Source organism: Palaemon carinicauda, chromosome 7 (genome assembly GCF_036898095.1).
Source record: "Palaemon carinicauda isolate YSFRI2023 chromosome 7, ASM3689809v2, whole genome shotgun sequence".
Classification (NCBI taxonomy): domain Eukaryota; kingdom Metazoa; phylum Arthropoda; class Malacostraca; order Decapoda; family Palaemonidae; genus Palaemon; species Palaemon carinicauda.
The window spans coordinates 16,511,991-16,534,242 of record NC_090731.1 but is presented as its reverse complement, the minus strand read 5'-3'; the positions used below and the strand labels follow the sequence as shown (position 1 = coordinate 16,534,242).

Genomic DNA, 22,252 nt, shown 5'->3' with positions numbered 1-22,252 from the left:
GACTATTATCACTAATATTAAAAATCCAAAGCACAATACAAATCATAATAAAAAATGGTTAAAACTTAACAAGCTAATCTATGGAATTTTACTGAATAAATAAACAGAGGGACAGATAAAAAATAGCCAGATAAGTCATCATAACAAAATTAACAAACCCTTCAAGACTGTAGTGATGACAAGCTCTGCAGTTGTTAGGTCCTGGACCTGAACAGCCACCGAGACACTGACTATGACAAACTTCTGACTCTGATATTTTCTTTGTACTGTTACTGCTGCCAGCAGAAGCTATCTGGTTTGGCCCAGAGATAATTGTACCGTCCGGAGTGGCAAAAGTGGCTTCTGGGCTAGATCCCGCAAATATCTGATCAAGGACACTGTAGAAATAAAAATAAAACTTTAGATATTCAAACCAAATGTATAATGTATAATTTGCTTATCTTAGCAAACTATTTCCAATGCATATAATGCAAATAATTTTATCATTTTTTATAAACATCACCTGATCCTCTTTTTGCTTCTCTCTGGAAGCTTGGTTACATTGACATTTATCCCTAAACTGTTTTTTCATTAATATGTAACTTTATTTCAAGTATAAGGTATTTTTAAATCTGATATTCATAAAGATTATTTTTTAGTTTTCTTGCAATGCTACAAAAAAAAAAAAACCTGTCACTTTGTAGTCAAACAACATAAGATTACATTGATAATGAAAAGTTGTAAATTATTTCTTAAAATTTCAAAGATACATTGATTTCAGAAAACTTAGTTGCCAAAGTCAAACTGTTTATCAGAAATTGAAAAATAATAAAAAGACAATAAATATACCGGTATATTAAAAACTATATACAGTACATGTACAATAGTTTGTGAAAACAATCCATTGCCTAACAGCTTTAAACTGAAGTTGGAAGTTGGTTACTTAATAAACAGGAGATAAAAAAGATCCAGTTTTATAAGAAGGTAAAAGATCGTTCACAACTGTGGTAGAACCTTACACCTTTCATAACATGCTATGTGATGCCTCAGTGCATAAAGAAGTTCACCCTATTGTAAAGAGATGGTTTATAGTTATGAAACATGAGATATATTTCAAAATATTAATATAGGCAGAGAGGGAGTTGAAATAGAAAACAATACCTACTTTTGATCACTTAATCATGGTAAAAGGTATTTTACTCAAGTCTCTCATATGCATAGCCCATTTTAAGATTTAGGATTTCTCAGAGATCAGATCATGCGTTAGGCCATAATAGCCAGATATTCTAATTTTTGGAACTTTGGCATTTGACTAATCAAATGCCAAAATGCCAAAGTTTCAAAAATTAAAATTCTAGTTAAATGCCCAAGTTCTACACAGGTGCAACCGGAGGGAAAGGGTCCGATTTGAGATAAGACGAACTGTCAAAGGGCAATATGTGTTGATCTATTATGTTTATCAAGATAGAATATAAAATATTCATACCATACTTGAAAAGTTGTATGGATGACAAGTGTAGCAGGTTGGGTGAAATGATAAGATGAGTGAAAAGGTGTTTATTTAAAATAAGAGGTGAAAAAAAAACATGTCTTACCCTTTCAAGGCCAGAAAGAACACAAATGTAGCTATTTGAAGGAGCCATTTAAAGAGTAGGAGGAAAAGGTGGACTGTCATCTCAATCTTGCCATATATTGAATTTTTTTCAACAGAGCTGAGCAGTCAAAGGTTAAATTTAATGAAATCTAGCACTTGTGAAACCTAACAAAAAAAATTCAGTTTTTGTCTGATGATTCAGGCACAAAACTTTTTGGAAAGTTCTCCATGTCAAAATAATGTTTGACTTGAGACTACCAATGGCCAGATTATTCTAGGTTACCCAGTGTACAGAAAATTAGTATCCAAAGTTAGTGGAAGTTCGTAACAATCTGAATAATTCATAGCTTTATAATTAGTCACATAAGCCATAAAAACAGTCATTAAAAGTACTTGATCATAGTAATTATGTAAAAATATAGTAACAAACAAGGAATACGACTAAACACTAATGGTTATAATTAGTGATGTGCATAACTAATATTTTCCTGAACCCCCTCAAGATACTGTATTATTAAATATCAATAGCATATCAATTTGCATTTCTTTGAAAGGACTTAGTTGGCAACAATTATAAAGAAATGTGCAGATTCAATGCTGTTCAAAAGGTGACCGTATTACTGTTATTATCAATATCATTATTGCTATTAATAATATTAATAATAATAATAATATCAATAACAATAATATCACTAATAATAATATTAATATGATGGTTCAAGATATATTACAAATATTAGTTTAGAAAACTGAAAAGATCAATCAAACTTCAGTTGAGAGTTAGATAACTTCCCCAACCAAAATGTGTCCAGTATACATTTAGATATAATTCTAAAGATCATATCTGATGGAAATAATTTTAGTGGCCCAAAGAAAATCTATAAAAGCAGTCGATTTAGTTATTTATTGAAGGGTGCAGACTACATACGCAAACACAGTCATCATCCATTTATTTAGGAGTTTGTGAAGACTGGCGGTGAGTATCTTACTTCTCCTGGGAGGTCTTACTTTTTACAGCATGCGGACCTTCTCAACAATCTTAGCACTATACCTAAATGTGAAGGGATCACTAGAGGGTCTTCTTGGTGGGATGTGGGATGTAGAAGCAGATTGGGTAGGGAGGATCAGAGCCAAAGAAGACAAAGGATCTGACCTTTGAGATTGTTCAGAGCGAAGACGACCTGGAGGTTCCCTTGTTCCATGAAGGATGAGCTGCCATTGGATTAGGACACCTGTCAAAAGCACCTTTTAGTTACAACCATCGTATCAATGTAAAAATATCACCTAATACAGTATGTAGGTACATAATTTCAGAACTGTCTTTGTATATTTATATTCATCCACTGACGACTCTTATTGTAATTTGGAATTTATACTAACATTAAAATAATTTTCTCACTAAAATAATTTTCTCACACCCAACACATCATTGCTAAGGAAATACCTGGACGAGGAACTTGTCTTGTGCCAGCATTGGTAACTATGAGTTTCCATGTACCAGCTGCTTTTTCACCCCAAAAGTGAACAGATAAAAATGGCCAGTCATCGAATTTTTCTGAGAACATATCCCGAGGCCTATCAAAAAGCAGCGTTGAAATAGTTCCTATAAAGAAAAAAAATATAAGGATGAAAAGCTTTATAATCTTCTGGCTATGACTCAGTACTCCTTAAATAAAATGTCTGGTACTGTAGTTATCAATGAGCATAAAAAACTGGACCACGTTAACACAAACCTGATGGAGACACTAATTTAATGTTGATATTCCCTCTTGGGAGGAATCGTAAAGAAACTCTGGCTTGTACATGTTCCAGGTAACGCACTTCAGCTGAAGTTCCTGCACATCCATCAGTGACAATCTCTGCGACCACACTCTCTCCCATTACAGTAGGAATTCCTCTGTAAATCATTACAATATTCTGCATTAATTCACATAAAAATACAGCTATATAATAATACAACTGTTTTAAAAGTTAATGTCGCTGAGGTATTAGTATAATAAAATAAAAGAACCTCCATTGTCAAAAAATTTAAATATTGAATTACAAGTTTATAAAGAAACTATAGTCCATGTTTGCCATATGGAATATCAAGTTTCAAAGTTGACTGTAATCACATGAAGATCTACTACAGTACTATAGCACTATGAGATAGTTTTGGCTAATGTCAAGTTTATAATACAGCAGTTCAAAGAAGAAATTAATCATATTGTGATAAAATTCCATATCATCAAAGTCTTTAATTCAAGACAGGAAATTCTAGGCTTAATTATGCAAAAGTATTCCTGCACACTTGAAGAAATCCTTCAAAAAAGGAATCTCAAAGGTAAGAAAAAGAGATCCCTGAGAAAAGGAGTCTCAAAGGTATGAGGAAAAGGATTAATATTTGTGAGGGTTGAACCTTATTTCTACACTTTCATAAGGATAAGCAAGACTATTTACTGAACTCTTAAAAAACTTTTTTGAAACCCTTGATTATAGGATTAGTGCAGTTTCCTATCCTGATGGTAATGAAAAGAAACAAACTATTGTAAACAAAAAATAAAGAAATGAATGTAACAACACAAAACTGAATAACTAAACTAATTGAAATGAAAAAAAAATAAATCAAAATAATACCTCACATTATTGTTGTTACAGAAAAAAAATGGAAACATTAAAAAGATGAAGCTTCCATTAAGATACCCAAAATGGCAATACAGATAAGAAAAACTTTAATGAACGAGGAATTAACCACATAATACTGACTATGATAATATAATGTATGGCATTGAGTTTTGAGTATGGTCAGTGAAATACACATCTGTGCTCTTATTAGACCTGGAAAAATATTCTCAATAATATTTAGGAGTTATCAAATTGAAATTAGGATTAAATCATACCACTACTTCAGAATTCCTGTTTAGTGTGCTGGCCTTGGGAAGATTTTTACAAGGGAAAAATATATATCCTTTAGTGAAAAAGACCTAAATTCACACCATTACCTCTAGTTTTTATAAATTTCATGTATTTAGCACACCACAACAAACTCACTTTTGAGTTCTGTCTTTAGCACTCTGGCAGACGTGCTGAGGGGGCACTGTTGTCCATTTCTCAGCAAGTTCAACAAGCTTCCCAGCATCCATCAATCCATAGCCAAATTTGTGACTTACTGGAAAAATAGAAGAAAACAAACATTAATCCATTTCTCAATGGTTAGCGTACTTCATAAATATTCATAAGTAGCTTAGTAGCATTATATATCAACGTAAATTAATGTCTCGTAACATCAACAGTCCTTTAAAAAATAAAAATTAAATAAAAAACTGGGTGTAAAATAATTCAAAATGCTATCATAAAAGTGTGTCATTTTATATACTAAGCTATTTCTGTGTATCAGACCTAATTTTCTGATGTACAGCTAAATTAAAAAGTTGCAACGATCTTTCCTCAATCTTAATGGTCTACACAGCTCGAGAAATACTTCTTCATTTAATGCAAGACTCTTAAAACATTTTATCATTCCTGAAAAGTTTGACTACAGTACTACTGAAATGTCATATATAAAAATAGTTTTACTTCCATACTATACTGACCAAATTCTAAAAATTAGGCAAAAATTCCTCATTGCAAATTTGATTCTTATATTAAGACAGTAGCGTTTGTATATGAAAAACTGCAAGCAATAATAATAGTCGTATTTCACGCTCACAAGATTCCACAACATTCCTTTGTTAAAAGATAAAAAAAATATATGATTCTTACCATTACCTCTTCTTTTTACAGTATGCAGTCACAGCTTAATATTTACACCAAATCTACTCAATTAGTGATTTTGAAGAATTCACATATTCTTATCACAGTGGATAATTTGACTCATAACGATAACCTCAGAAAATGAAATGTACTCTATAATCTCTTAACCTTTTATAACTGATACCAATTTTTAGACAGAAACATGCAACACTAAGCTCATAACTTTCCTTACTAGTTTTGTTTAAAATCAGAACTAAGAGCATTCAATGAAAAAGAAATTAATATCACTATGAGCTACATTTCTGTTGCCATGAGATTATTATTATTATTATTATTATTATTATTATTATTATTATTATTATTATTATTATTATTATTATTATTATTATTATTATTATTATTACTTGCTAAGCTACAACCCTAGTTGCAAAAGCAGGATGCTATAAGCTCAGGGGCCCCCATTTTCCTTTATGGTTTTATTACCCCTTACCAGTAACTTGACCAAAATTATGAACATCATGAAAATATAGTTTTCATGTCTTGCATCACAGAACTCTAAATTTCTAAAGCCACTATAAGTCAATGCCCCCAAATCGAGTCAACACTTACATTACCTTCGGTAAGTATGATTTGTTTATGTTCTTAGTGTCCATACTGAAGTTGCTGGGATGTTGCACACATGCGTGTCAAAACTGTCAACTTCAACTATGTCTCGAGTCTTGTTTATGGCTGGCAGTTCCATCATGCTTGGAACACATTGCTACAACTTGCTATTCCAAAAAAGCAACATTTATCAGGCTCACACAAAAGAACGCTGCACGATTCTCTCCACACCAAGCAAAAGCATGCATCAAAATGCTTAGAGATAAGCAGCCTATTTTAATAAATCTACATTCAACATGTGGAAACTTTGTAGTAATCCCTCTGTGATTAAAAACAGACGAGGAATAAACCCAAAATATTTCGATTCTAAGGGAAATATTCTATGCTACTCAAAACTTTATAACACATAAAAGTACAGAAATGGTATCAGACAGACACTAAACAATAACTATTAAGCAAAACAAAACAGGACTATCTTATCTCTACGGTCATTACTATATAACAAAATGTTATAGGTATTGCTATGTAAAATAATAATATGGTAGCAGCATGCATTATCACAAGGCTCGTAAATACAGCAAATAAAAGTAACCCATATTACCACAGTAGTTCAGTTCTATACTATGGGTGATTACAAAAAAAGAAAAAAAAGAAAAAAATACACAAAAGATTCTTTCAAAATATAGCTTGAGCAATTCCCATCCAATGACGCTTGCAATGATTAGTTCTGCATGATACATTTGCATAATATCATACATCTTAATCTTGCCAATACCTTAAGTACATACGGTACACCAAAGTATTGTAAAAATATTTTCACAAGTCAAAGTATTTTCTCCACTATCATAGAAAAAAAAAAATAAGTTTAATATATTTTGTGGTTTTAGAAAAATAACAAAAGAAGCTACAATGAAGCCAAGTGAAAATTTATGCAGATAAACAAAACAATTTCTACGAATTGAAAAAATATGGCAATTGAAGCAAAGCTAAAAAAATGATTGGTATGAAATATTTATGCATTGTATCTATCAAGCAAATTTTTGTTATGCACACAAGACAAAAAGCGGATTATATAAGTTTATCATAATCTGTAAGCATTTATATAGTACAGTATATTTTACTTACTAGGTAACACAATCAGAAGTTGAAAAATACATGTACTGTACAGTATGTTTCTTTCTATATAAAAATGCTATACTAAATCCGTATGCAAGAATATTCCACTACACTATAGCACATAATCATCTTAGCACATGCAGTGACAACATGTAACAAATCTAACCATTACTAAACTAAAAATGCATTCTTCACATAATTGTATAAAGTTTACAAAAACTGAAATCTATGGTAAATCACTTTGCATGGATATACAGTGACATGTTAATTACTGATAAAAACTAATAAGCCAAATTACAGTGCATGAAAATTCTTATTTAAAAATTCAAAGATAAAAGTGCAATGACTACTTATGTTTAACCTGTATTTTGAGAGTGATACCCAAGACTGATAAGTCTACTAAAGACTATGATGACTAAAATATGAAAACTTAAAAGAAAAAAATAAAAGACTAACCACTGCGTCCTACGCCATTTGTAAACCATCCGTCTTCTTGTCTTAAGGGCTCATAGCGTGAGGTCAGCACAACAATGTGTTGCATGTCCCTCCAAGTAAGGTCAGGATTGGCCTCAAGGGCCAAGGCACAAATGCCGGCAGCTAGTGGAGCAGATGCACTGGTTCCTGAAAAAAAAGAAAAATACCTATTTAGAGAAAAGTCTTGGCAGTAGAATCCAAATTATTAGTGATCTCCATTGTATTTTTTTTTTCTAATAACATCCCTTACAGGATAGTAAATATATTATTAAAATTGTTAATTGCTCAAAAATAGATAGATCATTCATATCTTAATTTTATTGTTTCTTAACAATATTGTTAGCATACCAATCCATACACTAAAAATAGACAGACTTGAAAATATTGTCAAGTAGATACAGGTTCCCACATTTAACTTGAGGATGAAATCGAGGCTTAAAAGGAAAGTGCAATAAAATGGTTTGTAATAACAAATAGTAAATCTACTTATAGTGCAAGTACAGGTACTCTATTGTATGCTGTAAATAAATGATCTTATAGAAAGCTAGTATAAAGGATTTCTATATGACATCACTTCATGCACCACTTTGTAAGGACTAAATGTAACAAGGTGATTTGCACAACTCATTGCAGTACTGTATGTAGGACAAGTACATCTTACAAATTAACCTTCTTTTATCAATATATTAGAGAAAACAGCAGGAGATGATGAATGGAGAAGTATTGAATTAAAAGCTCAATATAGAGACGACTGGCGAAATCTAACCGAGGCCCTTTGCGTCAATAAGCGTAGGAGGAGATGATGATGATTACCATTATGCAGAGTTTGATGGGAGGGTAAAATAGTACATTTACTAAACCACAGCAAGACTAAAATCGGGCTAGAATATTTCTACATAATCCCTACTTTTATTTAGAAATGGAGAAATTAGTAAATATGTCATCTACAGTACACAGAATAACAGGAAAGTAGGAAGAGATAAGTGAAAGGAGAATTCCATCAGTTCGAATCTGTCATCTACAGTATACAGAATAACAGGAAAGTAGGAAGAGACAAGTGAAAGGAGAATTCCATCAGTTCGAATCTGTCATCTACAGTATACAGAATAACAGGAAAGTAGGAAGAGACAAGTGAAAGGAGAATTCCATCAGTTCGACTCTGTCATCTACAGTATACAGAATAACAGGAAAGTAGGAAGAGACAAGTGAAAGGAGAATTCCATCAGTTCGACTCTGTCATCTACAGTATACAGAATAACAGGAAAGAAGGAAGAGACAAGTGAAAGGAGAATTCCATCAGTTCGAATCTGTCATCTACAGTATACAGAATAACAGGAAAGTAGGAAGAGACAAGTGAAAGGAGAATTCCATCAGTTCGAATCTGTCATCTACTGTATACAGAATAACAGGAAAGTAGGAAGAGACAAGTGAAAGGAGAATTCCATCAGTTCGAATCTGTCATCTACAGTATACAGAATAACAGGAAAGTAGGAAGAGATAAGTGAAAGGAGAATTCCATCAGTTCGAATCTGTCATCTACAGTATACAGAATAACAGGAAAGTAGGAAGAGATAAGTAAAAGGAGAATTCCATTAGTTCACCATTCGGTTTTAATCATCATTTTTAGCTATTTTGCTAATGCCACAACTATTGCACAAACTAAAAATTTAGATTAATCTTTTCCTTTAAGTATCTTTTTTTTTAATTTTTCACTTTAGCTTTTACAATAAAGGTGAATCATTTATCCTCTAAGCTGACAAGTATAGTTTTATTCAGGGAAATACAATCTTTTCACTTCATCGGAAGCCATAAACACACACATAATTCTCGCACTAATGATCTTTTTTGGGCTCAAGCCATGGCGTCCTGATGGAAGGTTCCTTTTTGGTAGCTTCCTTGGGTATAAGACTACTAAGATATTCCCAGAGAATTTAACCACAGGTTATCACAGAATTCTAACTTCTGGAGCGAGTATCTCAAAGGTTTCCCTTTAAGACATCGTAATACAACAGGGGACGCATGTCTGAACGCGCCACATAGCTATCTTCACCCCGAACAGAGTTAATGCTTCGGTGTGTAAGGACTGAGAATAGCTGGGAGCCGTTCCACAGCTAATCTCACTCGTGGCTACTACTGATACTCGAGACGTAAACAAACGGACGCCATTGCTCTGATGACGTCACGCCCGTCTTCATCCTTTGTTTAGTAGCTGCCCTACTTAGACGGATTTTCCCTGTGTTAACTTTATCGTTTTGCATCTTCGTTATGTCGTTACCTTCAGCCTCGCCTTCTTCTGGAAAGTTGAGTACAAGGTTCCAGTATTGTTTAATTAAGCTCTGGCCGTAAAGTAAATATTACTTTTCGAGATAATTGCTGTTTTGTGGCAGAGCTGTGCCTCTACCGGACCCGCCATTTTATGGCGTCGTTGTTGTTATGCATGCCTTATTTAGTTAGCCACAACAACGTTTTCCGGCCTTATTTACTAATCGATTACATTAGTTTATTTAGTCTTCATAGCTAGGAACTTTTATATCGTGTTTAGACGCTTTTTACCGGTCATCGATTGACCTCATACCAGTCGGCTACTATAGCCCCCAGGCCAGGAGCCTACATACAAGTGTTCATGCATGATTTATTAGTGATCCTAGACTAAGTTATGAAGATAGTGGCATTATTTTACAATACTTATGACAGTGATGCAAATGTTTTCGCCTTCAGGGACCATATAGGGGATAGGCTAGTCAGTGTGTGTCCCCAAGAAGGACTCAGACAAACTCAGAGTCATTCTGGACTTATCCCCCCTCAACAAGTTCATAGCGAACGACAAATTCAAGATGCTGACGCTTCAACAAATAAGGACCCTTCTGCCTCAAGGTTCCTACACGGTCTCTATAGACCTGGCGGATGCCTACTGGCACGTTCCAATGAACCATCACGCTTCCTCCTACCTAGGATTTCGACTCCAAAGGAAAAGCTACGCCTTCCGGGCCATGCCCTTCGGCCTCAACGTGGCCCCTCGGATCTTCACAAAACTGGCGGATGCCATAGTACAACAACTCCGCCTAAGAAACGTCCAGGTGATGGCCTACCTCGACGACTGGCTAGTCTGGGCTCCATCGCCCGAAGATTGTGCAAATTCTTGCAACGAAGTTACCCAGTACCTAGAACACCTGGGATTCAAGATCAACGAGAAAAAATCTCGCCTCTCTCCAGCTCAGAAGTTTCAGTGGTTGGGAATCTACTGGAATCTTCAGTCACACCGCCTTTCCATCCCCCAGAAGAAAAGGAAGGAAATAGCAGGGTCTGTCAAGCGACTACTGAAATCCAAACGCATTTCAAGACGACAGCAGGAACGAGTTCTAGGCTCTCTACAGTTCGCCTCAGTGACAAACCCAGTGCTTCGTGCACAGCTAAAGGATGCCGCGGGAGTCTGGAGACGCTCGGCATCCATCGCTCGAAGAGACCTCAAGAGACGGCTTCCAAACAGACTGCGACGCCTCCTAAAGCCGTGGTCGGAAGAAAAGGCCCTGAAAAGGTCCATTCCTCTCCAACACCCTCCTCCATCACTCAACATCCACACGGATGCCTCACTGGAAGGTTGGGGAGGTCACTCCCACCAGAAACAGGTTCAAGGTACCTGGTCTCCCCTGTTCAAGACGTTCCACATAAACATCTTGGAGGCCATGGCGGTCCTTCTAACACTGAAGAAGTTATCCCCGCCGCCCTCGATCCACATCCGTCTAACCCTAGACAACTCGGTGGTAGTTCGTTGTCTCAATCGCCAAGGCTCAAGATCGCCCCAGATAAATCAGGTGCTTCTCCCAATCTTCCGTCTGGCAGAGAAGAAGAAGTGGCACCTGTCTGCAGTTCACCTACAAGGATTCCGCAACGTGACAGCGGATGCTCTATCTCGGACAAACCCGATAGAGTCGGAATGGTCTCTAGACGCAAGATCGTTCTCCTTCATCTCTCACCAAGTCCCAGAACTTCAGATAGATCTCTTTGCAACGAGCGACAACAATCAACTTCCTCTGTACGTAGCCCCGTACGAGGACCCCAAAGCAGAAGCAGTGGATGCTATGTCACTGGACTGGAACAGATGGTCCAAGATCTACCTGTTCCCTCCCACCAACCTTCTGTTGAAAGTCCTCTCCAAACTGAGAACCTTCAAAGGGACAGCGGCCCTAGTGGCTCCCAAGTGGCCCCGGAGCAACTGGTACCCCCCTGGTCCTGGAGCTGCAGCCCAAGCTGATCCCTCTCCCGGGCCCAGTTCTCTCTCAACAAGTACAGAAGTCGACTGTCTTCGCTTCATCATCGAAAATCAAGGACCTTCATCTCATGATTTTCTCTCCCTTGCCGCAAAGAAGAGGTTTGGGATCTCGAAGAAAAGTCTAGACTTCCTAGAGGAATACAAGACCGAATCCACGAGACGGCAATATGAATCATCATGGAGGAAATGGGTCTCCTTTGTCAAGACAAAAAATCCTAAAGAAATCACGATTGATTTCTGTATGTCCTTCTTTATTCACCTTCATGGACAGGGATTAGCAGCCAATACGATATCAACCTGCAAATCAGCCTTGACTAGACCAATTCTATATGCTTTCCAAATTGATCTGTCCAACGACATCTTCAACAAACTACCAAAAGCATGTGCTCGCCTACGTCCAGCACCCCCACCGAAACCGATCTCCTGGTCACTAGACAAGGTACTCCATTTCGCCTCCAACTTGGACAATGATTCATGCCCCCTCAAGGATCTGACTCAGAAAGTTATATTTTTATTTGCTCTCGCTTCGGGAGCTCGAGTCAGCGAAATAGTGGCATTATCAAGAGAAGAAGGACACATCCTGTTTACCGATTCAGGAGAAGTGACCCTCTCCCCTGATCCGACGTTTCTCGCTAAAAATGAATTACCCACCAAAAGATGGGGCCCTTGGAGAATATGCCCCCTGAAGGAGGATGTCTCTCTATGTCCAGTAGAGAGCCTCAAGGTCTATCTTCGCAGAACTTCAAACTTTGGTGGAGGCCAACTCTTCAAAGGAGAAACATCGGGCAGCGACCTGTCACTGAAACAATTAAGAGCGAAAATCACCTACTTCATTCGCAGAGCGGATCCGAACAGTACACCCGCTGGTCATGATCCTAGAAAAGTGGCATCATCTCTGAATTTCTTTCAGAGCATGGACTTTGAAAGCCTTAAAAACTTCACGGGCTGGAAGTCCTCGCGAGTTTTCTTTAAACATTATGCGAAACAAGTGCACGAAGTCAAACATTTTGTGGTAGCCGCAGGTAGTGTTATGAAACCTGCACCTAACTCTGCGTAGAACAGTGAGTTACTTGGGACTCTAACTCTTCGGGTGCCTATGTTGACCCTCGAGCGATTCATAGTGATGTTGAAAAACACTTAGTGCTTTTATAACTGTTCTTATCCCAGGTGAAATGTCATAGTGTCACACAAGTGCCGCATGCCTTGAGCATGATGTGTTTTAATTAAAGACTTGCGTTCCTCGAGAACGAGTACCTACTAATAATCCTGAAATTCCTTTTCAGATTCAAGAGCAAGCCTTTATTTCTATGTACATTATAATTACTGTAAATGAACTTTACTTTTTGCTGTAAATTAATCAATTTCTGCATTTGTGAAATAAAATTTCTATTTTATTACTTGTGCGTCTCTATCAGCTCCTACTTACTATGAAATACATACCTGTCATAGTTTTATTTATTCCTCCTTTCTTATGGTTATGAAGAATTTAAGATGTCTAATCCTAAATTATATTCACCCTGACTAAGTAAGGTTCCTACACGAATACTTACTTTTGATACCCAAGAGATGAACTCTATACACAGTGTCCAACCACCACTGTTCTAATTTCAGAATGTTCCTATACAAATACCAAACATTCAGCTTCATCTCTAAGTTCTTCAAGTTCTTCTATCAGGATGAATAGCCCTTCAATACCACTTTGACGTCGGCATAGCCCATGGGAACTTCACTGCCAAGGGGGGCAGGATACTTCTTCCCTATGGTTCTTTATTTAAGATTACTTTGCTGTTTTGTCAATGCCTAGGCACTTAATACTAGGGGAAAATCTACCACGATACATTGATTCTCTGGTACTCTTCCATCAGGACGCCATGGCTTGAGCCCAAAAAACGGATTTTGAGTGAAGCGAAAAATCTATTTTTGGGTGAGATAGCCATGGCGTCCTGATGGACCCTCCCTACTACTTCGTCCAGTTTTGTTCCCACCCTGTGCTACTGTATCATGGTGATGGGCAGCAACTGGCTTCAGCATGAAGACGGGCGTGACGTCATCAGAGCAATGGCGTCCGTTTGTTTACGTCTCGAGTATCAGTAGTAGCCACGAGTGAGATTAGCTGTGGAACGGCTCCCAGCTATTCTCAGTCCTTACACACCGAAGCATTAACTCTGTTCGGGGTGAAGATAGCTATGTGGCGCGTTCAGACATGCGTCCCCTGTTGTATTACGATGTCTTAAAGGGAAACCTTTGAGATACTCGCTCCAGAAGTTAGAATTCTGTGATAACCTGTGGTTAAATTCTCTGGGAATATCTTAGTAGTCTTATACCCAAGGAAGCTACCAAAAAGGAACCTTCCATCAGGACGCCATGGCTATCTCACCCAAAAATAGATTTTTCGCTTCGCTCAAAATCCGTTGTATAGTCTGTTAAGGTAACGAAAATATAAAGGAATATTTTAGGAAACTATATCATTCACCTCTTGATTGTAGTATTCTGGAATTTCTTGTACATTTCAATAATGACATAAATTGAACTTTCTAAAGGTTAAGTTAGTATAAACATATGAGGAATGATCGTGCCTGATCAACACATTCCCCTTAGAGGACTAAACTTGTTTTCGACATCAGTCTCTACTGGGTCATTACCAAAAAATCTTTTATGAGAGAGAGAGAGAGAGAGAGAGAGAGAGAGAGAGAGAGAGAGAGAGAGAGAGAGAGAGAGAGAGAGAGAGAGAGAATTTTGTTTATTAACATCCAATTTAAATTTCAAGGCAGAAATAACCCTTTCTATCGAAAAGGAAAACACAAATTATAGCCAGAAGGAAACATACCTGTGTGTTCAATGGTGCATATGTGCTCTGACCTGAGCTCTCCATCCATATCAACTGTAGCAACACTGGCATCAACTCCTGGAGTGCCAGAGCTGTAGGTCGTAGCAAGAGTTGAAGAGCACTCTTCCAGGTACCAAGGTTTGTACCTTTAATAAAAGAACACATGATTAAATTTCTTTTATCCACAGCTAGTAGGTGGGTCTTTCACCAGAAGCATTTCAGCAAATTCATTCATCCATGGTTGATGCATTTGAAGAGAATGATTGGTTGCAAAAATAAAAATTTCGTAAGGGGAAATATTTATAAAAATACTAATAGGTGGGATAACATTTGAAAATACCATTATGTAGGAAAATATTGATTACGTGAAAAATGATGGACTACTTTATGTAAAAATGATCTAACTGAAGCGTTTCCAGGGAAACTCAACATAAATCAAGGGACAATAAATACAGTATAAACAGTCGGGGAAGGATAGTCATGGATGGTATAAACACGTCCCTGGTATATACACGATATCTCTCGGGATATTCACTCCAGAGGTTAGAACTCAGTGATACCTCTAAAATTCTCGCAGAAATATCCCAAGTAGAAAGCTGCCTTTGAGGAACTTAAATCAGGACGACATGGCTCAAGCCCAAAAATATACAGAACAGTAGTGTAACAAAATACGCCTGTACACTACAGAATATGTACAGGATTGTCTTCTATTTAACAATAATAAACCTACCAGTACAGGCAATAATACCACAAAACTCGCAAAGAAGAAACACACGGTATACTTGCCCCCTTTGAGATGCAGATGAGATGGATAAGGTGAAAATTGAGTTCGTGTAACCATCACAGTTGCAGTTGTCCGTATGCCTACCACCATTTCCAGAGGCCCAGACGAAAATGGAACCTTTACCATGTCGACCCTGACAAAAGAGAATGACATCAGTCAGAATATAAATATGACAAAATATGACAAGTGATATTAAAACTAGATAGAAGTAAATTTCCTTCTTTTGAACCAAGTATTGTTACAGCTGTAATCTAACAAGAGAATTAATCAGTCAGAATATAAATATGACAAGTGATATTAAAACTTGATAGAAGTAAATTTCATTCTTCTCTACCAAGTATATATACCAAGTATAATTACATATATAATCTAACAAGGTAACGAAAATATAAAGGAATACAAATATGGCAAGTGATATCAAAACTCGATAGAAGTAAATTTCATTCTTTTGAACCAAGTATTGTTACAGCTATAATCTAACATGAGAATTAATCAGTCAGAATATAAATATGACAATTGATATTAAAACCACATAGAAGTATAATTCATTCCTCTCTACCAATTATATATACCAAGTATAATTACATATATAATCTAACAAGAGAATTACATCAGTCAGAATACAAATATGACAAGTGATATTAAAACTAGATAGAAGTAAATTTCATTCTTTTGAACCAAGTGTTGTTACAGATATAATCTAACAAGATAATTAATCAGTCAGAATATAAATATGACAATTGATATTAAAACCACATAGAAGTATAATTCCTTCTTCTCTACCAAGTATATATACCAAGTATAATTACATATATAACCTAACAAGAGAATTACATCAGTCAGAATATATCTATGACAATTTATATTAAAACTAGATAGAAGTAAATTTCATTCTTTTGAACCAAGTGTTGTTACGTATATAATCTAACAGGAGAATTACATTGGCCAGAATATAAATACTACAATTGATATTAAAACCACATACAAGTATAATTCATTCTTCTCTACCAAGTATAATTACATATATAACCTAACAAGAGAATTACATCAGTCAGAATATATCTATGACAATTGATATTAAAACCACATAGAAGTATAATTCCTTCTTCTCTACCAAGTATAATTACATATATAACCTAACAAGAGAATTACATAAGTCAGAATACAAATATGACAATTGATATTAAAACTAGATAGAAGTAGATTTCATTCTTTTGAACCAAGTGTTGTTACGTATATAATCTAACAGGAGAATTACATTGGCCAGAATATAAATACTACAATTGATATTAAAACCACATACAAGTATAATTCATTCTTCTGAACCAAGTATTGTTACAGATATAACCTAAGTTAATTTTATTTTTCCATAGAGCTGTTTTCAATATTTCTCATTTTCTTATAAAACTGAAAGTTTTCTAGTTCAGGAAATTTGCAAGGTGTCTTCTTTTCTATACAATATTATTTTTTCCATAGAGCTGTTTTCAATATTTCTCATTTTTTATAAAACAACTTTTCTAGTCCAGAAAATTTGCAGAGTGTCTTCTTTTCCATACATGTTCGTGAATTAAGTGACAGCATGCTTATATATTTCAATTTGAAAAATATCATGATACATTAATAAATATAAATACACATACACCTATATAAATATATATTGAGGCAAAAGAAACAAACTCAGACACCACCTTAAATATCGTAATAATTCAGTATTCTAAATCCAATTAGCGAAACCTGACATGTTAAAGTCTGACAATAACAAAACCCAAACAATGAAATGGAAATCTTCCTGGTATTGTTTAACCAGCGCTGTGAGGGGAACGCTTTGTTGCGTGTAAAACTAGACAGAATGAAAATCTATTTCGAAAATAAACAATAAAGGTGGGTAAACAATCACCCATGTCGAAAACTATCAAATTAATGTAACTGTCATATTTATGAACATATTCGACTGCTGGTTATTAATACGAGAGTAACCGGAATTATTCTTTTTTTCCTAATACAAAACCGCCTTTAATATCCCATAAAATGAAAGCACATTACTATTTCAATAAACGCAGTATAAAAACAGAGACATATATCATGCTTCACAACTGACAATGAAGGGGTCAGTGAGTCTTTTTATACCTTTCAATTATAAAGGGACATATATGATATATATGCATAATACATTTTTTACGCCTTTGAGCTAAATAGTGTCTGGGATTAAAGATGATTATGTTACCCTTTTATACAATAACCTTTTCTCTCTCTCCCCCCCCCCCCCTCTCTCTCTCTCTCTCTCTCTCTCTCTCTCTCTCTCTCTCTCTCTCTGATGACTATATTCTGGTACTTATTTGTTCATATATCTGGAAAAGGGAGGAGTTTTAACTCGCTCATCATGTATCCATATATATATTTTTATATTGAGATTTTCAATGGTCAAAATCACACACTAAATCATACAAACATACACACACCTATGTATATATATACATATAGATATATATACATATATATTTATATATATATATATATATATATATATATATATATATATATATATGCGTGCTATAACCCCAGGGGCTCCAACTGGGAAAAGAGCCCAGTAAGGAAAGGAAACAACGAAAAATAAAATAGTAACAACAATGAAATGAATATTTCCTATATAAAATATAAAAACTTTAACAAAATAGAGGAAGAGAAATAAGATAGAATAGTGTGCCCGAGTGTACCCTCAAGCAAGAGAACTCTATCCCAAGACAGTGGAAGAATGGACTGGTTTAAGAGCAGGGTTCGACTCATTGGGCTGGTTTAAGATTAAGGTTCGACTCACTGGGCTGGTTTAAGAGTAATAGTTCGACTCATTGGGCTGGTTTAAGATTAAGGTTCGACTCACTGGGCTGGTTTAAGAGTAATAGTTCGACTCATTGGGCTGGTTTAAGATTAAGGTTCGACTCACTGGGCTGGTTTAAGATTACGGTTCGACTCATTGGGCTGTTTTAAGAGCAGGGTTCGACTAATTGGCCTGGTTTAAGAGCAGGGTTCGACTCATTGGCCTGGTTTAAAAGCAGGGTTCGACTCATTGGCCTGGTTTAAGATTACGGTTCGACTCATTAGACTGGTTTAAGAGCAGGGTTCGACTCATTGGGCTGGTTTAAGATTACGGTTCGACTCATTGGGCTGTTTTAAGAGCAGGGTTCGACTCATTGGCCTGGTTTAAGAGCAGGGTTCGACTCATTGGCCTGGTTTAAGAGCAGGGTTCGACTCATTGGGCTGGTTTAAGATTAAGGTTCGACTCACTGGGCTGGTTTAAGAGTAATAGTTCGACTCATTGGGCTGGTTTAAGATTAAGGTTCGACTCACTGGGCTGGTTTAAGATTACGGTTCGACTCATTGGGCTGTTTTAAGAGCAGGGTTCGACTAATTGGCCTGGTTTAAGAGCAGGGTTCGACTCATTGGCCTGGTTTAAAAGCAGGGTTCGACTCATTGGCCTGGTTTAAGATTACGGTTCGACTCATTAGACTGGTTTAAGAGCAGGGTTCGACTCATTGGGCTGGTTTAAGATTACGGTTCGACTCATTGGGCTGTTTTAAGAGCAGGGTTCGACTCATTGGCCTGGTTTAAGAGCAGGGTTCGACTCATTGGCCTGGTTTAAGAGCAGGGTTCGACTCATTGGCCTGGTTTAAGAGCAGGGTTCGACTCATTGGGCTGGTTTAAGATTACGGTTCGACTCATTGGGCTGTTTTAAGAGCAGGGTTCGACTCATTGGCCTGGTTTAAGAGCAGGGTTCGACTCATTGGCCTGGTTTAAGAGCAGGGTTCGACTCATTGGGCTGGTTTAAGATTACGGTTCGACTCATTAGGCTGGTCAACCTCCACCCTTTTAATAATAAGAATAATCTGGACATAGTATAACCCTTCATTCCTTCTCCCCCAAATTCTAACTCTCCCATTCATGTCACACAACAAATGTCAGGCACTCCCTGTTTTTCTCAGCTACCCAAGACACAATATAGCTGTGGTAAGCAGCTCTTCTAGGAGAAGGACACTCCAAAATCAAACCTTTGTTCTCTAGTCTTGGGTAGTGCCACAGCCTCTGTACCATGGTCTTCCACTGTCTTGGGTTAGAGTACTATTGCTTGAGGGTACACTTGGGCACGCTATTCTATCTTATTTCTCTTACCCTTGTTTTGTTAAAGTTTTTATAGTTTATATCTATTTTAATATTAATGCTCTTAGAATATTTTATTTTTCCTTGTTTCTTTTCCTCACTGGGCTATTTTTCATGTTGGGGCCCCTGGGCTTATAGCATCCTGCTTTTCCAACTAGGGTTGTAGCTCAGCAAGTAATAATAATGATAATAATAATAATAATAATAATAACAATAATAATAAAGTGTCATTCGGAGCCCATCAGTTTAAAAAAGAGAAGAGAATATGTTCGTACCCGAATAACTCCATTGATGAAGGCCCTTTTGGCCAGTGGTCCAGGTCCGTCCACGGTCTTGCCATCATCTTCAGGACCCCAAGACGCTGAGTAGATGTCAATGTGATCTGGATTAAGGGAGATGGCTCTCGCCTCCACAGCATCGTTCACTGTACCGTCCAACATCCTCACTCCTGCAAAGGAAGGGTAAAATTTAGAATTGACAAATAGGTAACTTATGATGACTCCCGAAAAAGAAGGGTAAATTTGAAATTGACTAATTGGTATCAGAAGTTATCAGAAAATTGACAGACGGACAGACACACTTATAAATAGATATATATATATATATATATATATATATATATATATATATATATATATATATATATATATATGTATATATATACATATATATATATATATATATATGTATATATATATGTCTATAAATATATATATATAATATATATATATATATATATATATATATATATATAAATATATATATATATATATATATATATATATGTATATGTGTATATATAAATCATATACACTAACAAATCATCGCTTTCAAATATGTTATCTCACCTCCAACACTGCTGTTGTAGGCAACGCCGACCCCACAGTAGTCATTGAAGGCGATGGCAGCGACCTCCCCTGCACAGCGGGTGCCGTGTCTATTATCCCCGTTGTCCCGGGGCATAGGATCAGGATCGCTGTCGTTGATGTCCGTCGAGGCCTTGGGATCCTGCAGAGTATAGATAAAAGGAGTTTTCTTATCTTTGCGATATCATAAAAAGGAGTTTTCTTATCTATGTGATGTCTTTTATTATATCAATTAGAAGAGTTACATAGGATTTTTGTTTTTTTGCTTTAGAAATCTATGGATATTTAATGGGTCAGTAGATAGTCATAGACTATGATCTTTCTAGTGTAACGAGAGTTTTAAGAGTGTGTTGGTTGACTTTTGAATCTGGCTGTACAGGTGTGATGATCTGTACAAGTGTGGAGGACTGTATATATATATATATATATATATATATCCAGAAATTATATACGTAGGCAATCCAAAAACTAGCCCCGAAACAGACTGCTTTCTTTGAAAACCTGAAAACCCTATCTTTAATATTCATTTCTTACTTCTCCAATAATAATAATAATAATAATAATAATAATAATAATAATAATGATAATAATGATAATAATAATAATAACAATGAGCACGAAATATAAAGCATCAACTATTGCTTCAAGAAATAACGACACACATGAAAATATAGAATAGATATTCCTTTTAGAAAACGTAAACTCTAAAAATAATATCATCCTCGTAATGAGCAAATTCATGATAAAGAAAACAGACCACGAAAATCTGGCCACTTATTCGTGTGGCGTTCAATGACATCGTGTGGCGTTCAATGACTTCGTGTGGCGTTCAAAGACTTCGTGGGGCGTTCAATGATTCTGTTCTACTTGGCTTTCCTTGGCGCATTCAGGGAAGCAGTTAATTGAGTTCATTACTTCAAAAGTCTTGCTTTCTTCAATGGCTAACGGTTGAGAATGAATTCCAATCGTGGAAAATATGTTTTTTTTTTTTATTTCGCTATTTTATTTTGCATTTTACAAATAGGGAAGTATATCGTGGAGATGATATCAGCTTTAATTAGTGATGTGTATAGAACCATTTCATGCATACATACATACATATATATATATATATATATATATATATATATATATATATATATATATATATATATATAAATTGATTTATATATATACACACATATATATATATATATATATATATATATATATATATATATATATATATATATATATATATATATATGTGTGTGTGTGTGTGTGTGTGTGTTTGACATAAAATTAACGCACACATACATATTTACTTACATGCTTACTGTATATATATATATATATATATACACACACATACTGTACATGCATACTGTATGTATGTATATATATATATATATATATATATATATATATATATACAAACATGTGTGTGTATGTGCATGTATGTTTAATATAGATTTAAAGTGATGAAAAAGGTAAAAAAAAAAATACCTATTTATGTAGGCTCTGTTTCGGAATTCTCCTAAATGCGAAAAAAAAAATCAGAAAAAGAATAAAAAAAAAAGAGAGACGAAAATATTGCATTTCAAAATGAAACCAACATCCCAATGTGAAAAAATCACAAAATGGTATTTAAAATGTAAATAAATTTTCAATAAAACTGACAAGAGGGAAATAAAAAAATGCGGCTTTTACTGAAAATAAAATTTAGAGTTATTTAAAATTTTACTTATAACGATGTTTTTTTTTTTTCCGACAGGAAAACCTGTATCAAACTAAAAAAAAAAGAATCGTATTTTTTATGCGGTTTTTTTTTTTAATCCATTAAGTAATCACCGTATTTTCTTAAAAATATAATCAT

General features: G+C 35.4%; 2 protein-coding genes across 2 annotated transcripts in view; one reads left to right on the top strand and one right to left on the bottom strand.

Moving 5' to 3' along the window:
• The window catches only part of LOC137644207 (furin-like protease 2), a 36,293-nt gene extending 15,097 nt beyond the window's left edge, over positions 1 to 21,196 (bottom strand). The window contains exons 1-11 of the mRNA XM_068377207.1: positions 21,155 to 21,196; positions 20,380 to 20,539; positions 19,807 to 19,979; positions 15,382 to 15,512; positions 14,596 to 14,741; positions 7,481 to 7,645; positions 4,604 to 4,721; positions 3,307 to 3,470; positions 3,018 to 3,176; positions 2,625 to 2,805; positions 159 to 377 (exon numbers count right to left, since the gene is read on the bottom strand). Of these exons, the coding sequence (XP_068233308.1) occupies positions 159 to 377; positions 2,625 to 2,805; positions 3,018 to 3,176; positions 3,307 to 3,470; positions 4,604 to 4,721; positions 7,481 to 7,645; positions 14,596 to 14,741; positions 15,382 to 15,512; positions 19,807 to 19,979; positions 20,380 to 20,539; positions 21,155 to 21,196 (1,658 nt within the window). The remainder of the gene's footprint in view (positions 1 to 158; positions 378 to 2,624; positions 2,806 to 3,017; positions 3,177 to 3,306; positions 3,471 to 4,603; positions 4,722 to 7,480; positions 7,646 to 14,595; positions 14,742 to 15,381; positions 15,513 to 19,806; positions 19,980 to 20,379; positions 20,540 to 21,154) is intronic.
• A 785-nt stretch (positions 21,197 to 21,981) lies between these two features.
• Positions 21,982 to 22,252, top strand: part of LOC137644205 (snake venom metalloprotease inhibitor 02A10-like) — a 6,927-nt gene continuing 6,656 nt past the window's right edge. Inside the window, exon 1 of the mRNA XM_068377206.1 lies at positions 21,982 to 22,019. Coding sequence (XP_068233307.1) covers positions 21,982 to 22,019 — 38 coding nt within the window. The remainder of the gene's footprint in view (positions 22,020 to 22,252) is intronic.